The 8,027-nt window shown below is 36.2% G+C and overlaps 1 protein-coding gene across 1 annotated transcript in view; it reads left to right on the top strand.

The window, feature by feature from the left end:
* The window catches only part of LOC107653965 (pseudokinase FAM20A-like), a 23,851-nt gene that overhangs the window by 6,981 nt on the left and 8,843 nt on the right, over positions 1 to 8,027 (top strand). The window contains exons 4-5 of the mRNA XM_016440821.1: positions 7,089 to 7,167; positions 7,250 to 7,342. Of these exons, the coding sequence (XP_016296307.1) occupies positions 7,089 to 7,167; positions 7,250 to 7,342 (172 nt within the window). The remainder of the gene's footprint in view (positions 1 to 7,088; positions 7,168 to 7,249; positions 7,343 to 8,027) is intronic.

An 8,027-nucleotide genomic window follows, 5' to 3' on the forward strand; every position in this document is an offset into this window, starting at 1 on the left:
TTGATTCTACAGTAATAAAACATAAAGTATCTTTCTATGGGAGCCAAAGAATTCTGTCGGCAGATTGCTGAGGCTTTGGATCTTAAAGTTTCCTACAAGTGCAGACCTGTGCTCGCTAGAGGAGCTCATTATTTTAAGAGCTAATAATACCTATCTAGGTTGATGACTTAAAAGAGAGCTCACCAAATGTGCAATTTCTACTCATTTCATTCCAAGTTTTGTGTGGGAAAGTAACTCTCATGTTTAAAGAGGGGAAAAAAATAAATTATGATGAGAGATCAAATCTCCAGTGCCAGCTCTCGTTGTCCCGTACAGACTGAAGAAGATCTACATCGAGGCGGCCGCAGCTTCAAACATCACTATACCCGATCATCCCGTGACCTTTGACCCCGAGGCCAGCTGGCTGCAGTTCCATCTAGGGATCAATCGCTATGAGCTGTATTCAGGAGACGACAGCAGCATCGACAGACTCCTGCGAGACATGCAGACAGCCTCCGTCATCAGCGCAGGTCATGCTTTCTCAAGCCAGAGAGGAATAACCCTAAATCTGAAATATGCTATGCACGATCTCATCCTGCAGTATTGCATTGTGTCTGACAGATTTCACTCCGGATGAGAAAGCGCTGAAGGGTGCATGCGACTGCTCACAAGGTAAATATATATATATATCAGTGCGGTCAAAAGATTAATCGCGATTAATCGTATCCAAAATAAAAGTTTTTGTTTGCATAATGTATGTATGTGTGCTGTGTATATTTATTATGTATATACAAATACACACACATGCATGCATATATTTAAGAAAAATGTTACGTTTATATATTAAATATATTTATTTGTAATATAAATTATATCAATATAAATATAGACATGTAAATATTTTCAAAATATATACATGCATGTGTGTGTATTTATATATATGCATAATAAATATACACAGTACACACATATATTATGCAAACAAAAACGTTTATTAATCGCAATTAATCGATTGACAGCACTCGTTTTTACACTATTTTTCTGCCAGGTTTGAACATTCTTAGCTGTAAAAAAAGTAACATAAAACATTCCAATGTGCATAAATGCATACAAAATAAAAATAAATATGATGGCCACTTCTGAGTAAGAACTTCTGGGAATGTCAATTATGAGGCGATACCTATTACTTAGGTCAGTAAGATTTTATCTTTTTTAACAAATGAATGCTTTTATTCAGCAAGGACGCATTCAATTGATCAAAAGTGTCAGTAAAGACATTTATAGTGTTGCAAAAGATTTCTATTTCAAATAAATGCTGTTCTTTTGAACTTTCTATTCATCTGTGAATCCTGAAAAATAAAATGCATGACGGTTTCCACAAAAATATTGTGCAGCACGACTGTGTTCAACGTTGATAATAATCAGAAATGTTTCTTGAGCAGCAAATCAGCATATTAGAATGATTTCTGAAGATCATGTGACACTGAAGACTGGAGTAATGATGCTGAAAATACAGCTGCGCATCACAGAAATAAATGACAGTTTAGCGGATATTCACATAGAAATTGGCTGTTTTAAATAGTAATAATATTTCACTATTTTACTGATTTTACTGTATCTTTGATCAAAATAAATGCAGCCTTGGTGAGCAGAGGAGACTTCTTTGAAAAACATTAAAAAATCCTACCAACCCTGTGTATATAAAACATGTATGCATAGTTTTGTGAATTAAGTAAATATAACCTTTCACCATAATATTGTGGAATTCAATTCAATTTAGCTTTTCAAAAACAGAGTTTTACCATAAAAATTGCATGTATCATCTTCTAAAATGTCATTTTTACATATGTTGTAATATGAATGCATGCATATATGAAATGTTTACTTTTCATATAAGTTGAGGTAATTTACAGTTAACCATCATACTCGTCTAGTTTATATGCTGTAACTCTGATGCAAGACCAGTATATGTTATTGTAAGTTCACAAACTCTGCGCTGTGTTTCATAATGAATGGCCACTGGTTTAAGGTAGATGAGGCCATTTTATAAGAATAAATTATATTTTACAGTATATATTTAAATAGAAAACCAGTATTTTAAATTGTAATAATATTTCACAATATTAGTTTTTCTGCATTTTTGATCAAATAAATGCACCCTTGGTGAGCAGAAGAGGCTTCTTTAAAAACCATTAAAACTCTTACTGATCCCAAAATTTGGAACAGCAGTGTGTTATATGGATGAAATGAGGTATTGGTCTTGAAGCACAGCATGCATGCAAAGTGCTTCCCCTCAATTCCAGCAGTAGAACAGAGTGTATATGTATCTATAGATATTTATATATTTAAATGTTTATTCTCATTATATTAATTAATATTATTATATTCATGCTGGCTTTTAAATGCTGTTAACACATAGAAATTGGCTGTTTTAAATAGTAATAATATTTCACTATTTTACTGATTTTACTGTATCTTTGATCAAAATAAATGCAGCCTTGGTGAGCAGAGGAGACTTCTTTGAAAAACATTAAAAAATCCTACCAACCCTGTGTATATAAAACATGTATGCATAGTTTTGTGAATTAAGTAAATATAACCTTTCACCATAATATTGTGGAATTCAATTCAATTTAGCTTTTCAAAAACAGAGTTTTACCATAAAAATTGCATGTATCATCTTCTAAAATGTCATTTTTACATATGTTGTAATATGAATGCATGCATATATGAAATGTTTACTTTTCATATAAGTTGAGGTAATTTACAGTTAACCATCATACTCGTCTAGTTTATATGCTGTAACTCTGATGCAAGACCAGTATATGTTATTGTAAGTTCACAAACTCTGCGCTGTGTTTCATAATGAATGGCCACTGGTTTAAGGTAGATGAGGCCATTTTATAATCGTTCAGAAACAAACCTCTGTCACTCAAGAGATCGGTCTAGAGTAAACATCAGTCCTGTAACAGACAGTGATGTTAAAACCTCGCAACCGCATCTCACACATCAACCCCATGCTATAATCACGTGACGTTTCCCCCTTTTAGCTCTTTTTGGCCTAGCACAGTACAACTACAAGCTTTTTATTGTTTGGCTCGACTTCTTGTGTTGTTTTTCTGTTTCCCTCATCACTTGTGTGTTATTTTGGAGCATAGTTGAGTTTGTGAACTATTGATATGACTGAGCTAAAAGGAGTCTGGACGGTGCGGTTTAGGGTTCGGCAGACTGTCACGGCTTCCCAAACCTCAGACAAAGCAGCGCTGGAGCACAGTGTACACCGCAGGCCCTGTTATGTAAAGATCCCTCTATAATTAAACTATTACAGCTGAAAGGTCGACTCTGGGGAGTAAAAAATAAGATCTCACAGTCCAAACAGAGTCAGGTGTTACAGCAATTTCCTGACAGTTTTAATCCTGTTTTCCACCACAACACAATAAAACTTTAAAAAAAGGAATGTGTGGAAATCATTATACTGGATATCAGTTTGCATATATATATGTATATATATATATATACAGCGGGTAAAATAAGTAATGAACACGTCACCATTTTTTCCAGTAAATATATTTCTAAAGGTGCTGTTAACATGAAATTTTCACCAGATGTCGGTAACAACCCAAGTAATCTATATATACAAATGAGTTCAGAAATTAAGTTATGTGTAATAAAATGGAATGACACAGTAAAAAGTATTGAACACGCTTACTGAAATGTATTTAATACTTCGTACAAAAGCATTTGTTGGTAATGACAGCTGTCTGAGAAACTAGTGGCATGCATTGCTCAGGTGTGATTTTGGCTCATTCTTCCACACAAACAGTCTTCAAATCGTGAAGGTTCTGTGGGCCTCTTCTATGAACTCTGACCTTTAGTTCTTATTTTCTATTGGATTCAAGTCAGGTGGCTGACCATTCTAGCAGCTTTACTTTCTTTCTCTGAAACCAGTTGAGAGGTTCCTTGGCTGTGTTTGGGATCATTGCCCAGCCTTGCTTTATCTCCATCATCCTGGTACTGTAGGTGTTGGGACTGAAGCAGCTAATATTAATTTCCACTGACGAGGGCCAGGATTGCTTTCTAATGACTGATAGATTTCAGCTGGTGTCTTGGTTTTCCATGCCTTTTTGCACCTCCCTTTCTTCATGTGTTCAATACTTTTCCCCTGGGTCATTCCATTTTATTACACAGAACTTAATTTCTGAAATTATTTGTTTTGTTTTATTTGTATATATAGATTACTTGGGTTGTTACCGACATCTGGTGAGAATTTCAAGTCAACAGCACCTTCCGAAATATATTTACTGAGAAAAATGGTGACGTGTTCAATACTTATTTTACCCGCTGTATATATATATATATATATACACACACTTCCAAGACGTAGGCTAGAATCTGTGATTCCTAAGTACAGTGAATATCCACACCGGTGCGGTGACATTCACCTCAAAACATTAGATTCATCCGCGCTGGAGCCCTGCCGGTGCACACCCACGTTAAGAAAATAATTCCACAAATAACTGCAATTGCAGGTTTCAAACAGAGATGGCGACAAAGATGCAAAACTTACGGTCTGCAGCTTTAAAATGTGGTTTCTACTAGCGTAAAAACAAATTCAGTAACACACGCTCTGAGTTCAATACAGTTTTATGACTCTAAATAAAGTCTAATTAAAGTAATAATTAAATCTCCTCGATGTCAGTTCAGTCACATTTCCATAAGAACTTTGAAACATGGATTTAAGACATTTTAATGATAGTTAAGGTCTTATTTTCACATAAAGGATCTGTGGATGTACCACAAATAGTCATTAAAGATGAACGAAGAATAAACACCAACCTTGTTCCTCGTGTTTTATTCTCCAGGGTTCTGGTTCCTCGTGTTTTATTCTGCAGGGTTCTGGTTCCTCGTGTTTGACCCCCACTATTGCATCTCGCCCAGAGCGAAGGCGCCACAAGCGGCGTGAGAGGAAGCAGAAGAGGGGTAAGAATTCAAGTCAGGTGGCTGACCATTCTAGCAGCTTTACTTTCTTTCTCTGAAACCAGTTGAGAGGTTCCTTGGCTGTGTTTGGGATCATTGCCCAGCCTTGCTTTATCTCCATCATCCTGGTACTGTAGGTGTTGGGACTGAAGCAGCTAATATTAATTTCCACTGACGAGGGCCAGGATTGCTTTCTAATGACTGATAGATTTCAGCTGGTGTCTTGGTTTTCCATGCCTTTTTGCACCTCCCTTTCTTCATGTGTTCAATACTTTTCCCCTGGGTCATTCCATTTTATTACACAGAACTTAATTTCTGAAATTATTTGTTTTGTTTTATTTGTATATATAGATTACTTGGGTTGTTACCGACATCTGGTGAGAATTTCAAGTCAACAGCACCTTCCGAAATATATTTACTGAGAAAAATGGTGACGTGTTCAATACTTATTTTACCCGCTGTATATATATATATATATATACACACACTTCCAAGACGTAGGCTAGAATCTGTGATTCCTAAGTACAGTGAATATCCACACTGGTGCGGTGACATTCACCTCAAAACATTAGATTCATCCGCGCTGGAGCCCTGCCGGTGCACACCCACGTTAAGAAAATAATTCCACAAATAACTGCAATTGCAGGTTTCAAACAGAGATGGCGACAAAGAGGCAAAACTGCAGCTTTGAAAGCTTATTGTATTACTGTATTAAAAGCAGTGGAGTAGAGTATTATGAGAGCTGAGATTACCTGCATCTTATACAGCATTCATTCTTCATCTCAATCTCATATTCACAATAAAACATTAGTTTGAATGTCCACTGAGGAAAGCGATATCTTTGTCGTATTATCCTTTCATCTGTTAAGGGTGATTTCCGATGACAGAGCTGCTCAGTGCAATTGTTGGCTGCGTCTTACAAGCTGTTGTTGAAAATAAAAATAACTTCCTTGTTTAAAACCGCGTTTCAGTTTCTTTCAATATAAGGGTGTACTCACACTAGGCACAGTTGCCTTGAACCAAGCCCAAGCGTGATTATCCCCCTCCCCCGCTGGCCTGCACTCACACTTGCACTAAACATTCCGGGCCGGCGCACGCTTACATCATGTACGTAACCCAATCTCATGAAAGTGCGTTTCAATGGCACGATTTTCTGTTTCTATTTGGCGTACTATTGGACTAAACCAAAAATGGGTATAAGGGTGTGGGGTAGGTGCATATATGTACGCCAAACTGCGTATGATATGCACGCAAAATTCATTGCAGCTGACATTATAGTGAAAGAATTTGCAGCTTTACTCAAAAAACTAAAATTCCTGTTCATCAATATGAGATCCAGACCCGTTATAAACCTAAAGATACTTGTTTTAATTTAATTAATTGAAAAGTGTACTGTAGTAGTAGTAATAGAAGATGTTTGCGGTCGTAATGATGACTAATAATATTTCATAAACAACAACAGCCATCATAAAAGTTCCTAGTCAATTCAGTCAAAAGTACAAAAGCTGCGCTCTGATATATAGCATTGAAGTTACATAAAGATGATGAGATTTTGCCAAAACTATTTGCTCTGGAACAAATAATAGATGAATGAGACCAAAGATTGCCTGTCGGATTTACCCAAAACGAAATATATCTCATGTTTACCCACAATAGAGACATCAGAGCCAGCGGTAAATTCCAGAAGATATGGCTGAGATGAGGCGCTCTCTCCGCGGGTTTATGAGCGCATAATGGCCGCTGATGCACTGGAGCTCACGTCTCCGAAAACATCAAAGCAAATTTTCAAATAGACGCTATTTTTATTAATAGACCATCTAAACAAGCACATTCTCGCCCAAAACAACTCTTAAAACAGTATTATTTTTAAACATTATAGTGGATTTGGGCGGAGTGATACAAACAGTGAAATGATTGTTGGAGTTCTGTTATCACTCTAATATTGCACTCTTATCAGCCAATCAGATTCGAGGACCAGAAATAACTGTTGTGTGTGTATATATATATATATATATATATATATATGTATGTATGTATGTATGTATGTATGTATATACTGTGTGTATGTATATACCTGTACATTCATATTAAGGAAACAAAACCGTGTTCTCTTATTCTGAATGTCCAATCAGTGGTTAAACCCAGCGGTCTTCACCTGAAGTTGGCCCTGAAGCTCCAAGACTTTGGTAAAGCTATGTTTAAACCAATGAGGTAACACTTTGTTATTTCGATGTACAGATTATTATACATCAGTTTAGGTTGAACTGATAGAAATGGTCCTTCTTGATTTCAGACAGGAGCGACACGAAGAGACTCCGGAGAACTTCTTCTATTTTGTCGACTTTCAGAGGCATAATGCTGAGATAGCAGCTTTCCACCTCGACAGGTGAGGCGAACCAACGAGACGGTCCTCGAGGGCAGGAATGAATTATACTGTGAAGGATCTGATATGAGTAAACAGCACCTCGGTGGGATACTGTACATCATTGTGTAGGCCTGTTGAGACAATGAGCTTCAGCATGATTGTGGACGATTATACAGTGATGAAACCCTAGAGCAGACTGACATCAGAGGAATTCACTAAAACAGAGACCATAAAATCTCACTTAGAAAAGATCTCATAGATTACAGACACAAAAACTCTGTCAGCCGTTTGCATGTTGATCTCCCTAAAAAAAGTCCAAATTTTGTGGGCTTTCTTTAACCACTTTTACCAGATTACTGACTAACTACTAACTACTGATCACTACTAACAAGATTACTTCACTCAATAGAGAGCAACAGTATATACATACATACACACACACTACCATGCTAAAAATTCAGCTTTGAAATCACAGAAATAAATTACATTTTAAAATATAGTCAAATGGAAAGCAGTTATTTAAAATAGGAAAAATATTTCACAATATTACTGCTTTTGCTGTATAAATGCAGGCTTGGTGAACAGAAGAGAATTCTTAAAAAACATAAAAAAAAATCTTACTGTTCAAAAACTTTAGATGGATAGATAGATAGATAGATAGATAGATAGATAGATACATAGATACATAAAGAAAAGATGGATAGAT

The sequence above is a fragment of the Sinocyclocheilus anshuiensis genome, unplaced genomic scaffold, assembly GCF_001515605.1.
Source record: "Sinocyclocheilus anshuiensis isolate Anshui unplaced genomic scaffold, SAMN03320099.WGS_v1.1 scaffold454, whole genome shotgun sequence".
NCBI lineage: Eukaryota > Metazoa > Chordata > Actinopteri > Cypriniformes > Cyprinidae > Sinocyclocheilus > Sinocyclocheilus anshuiensis.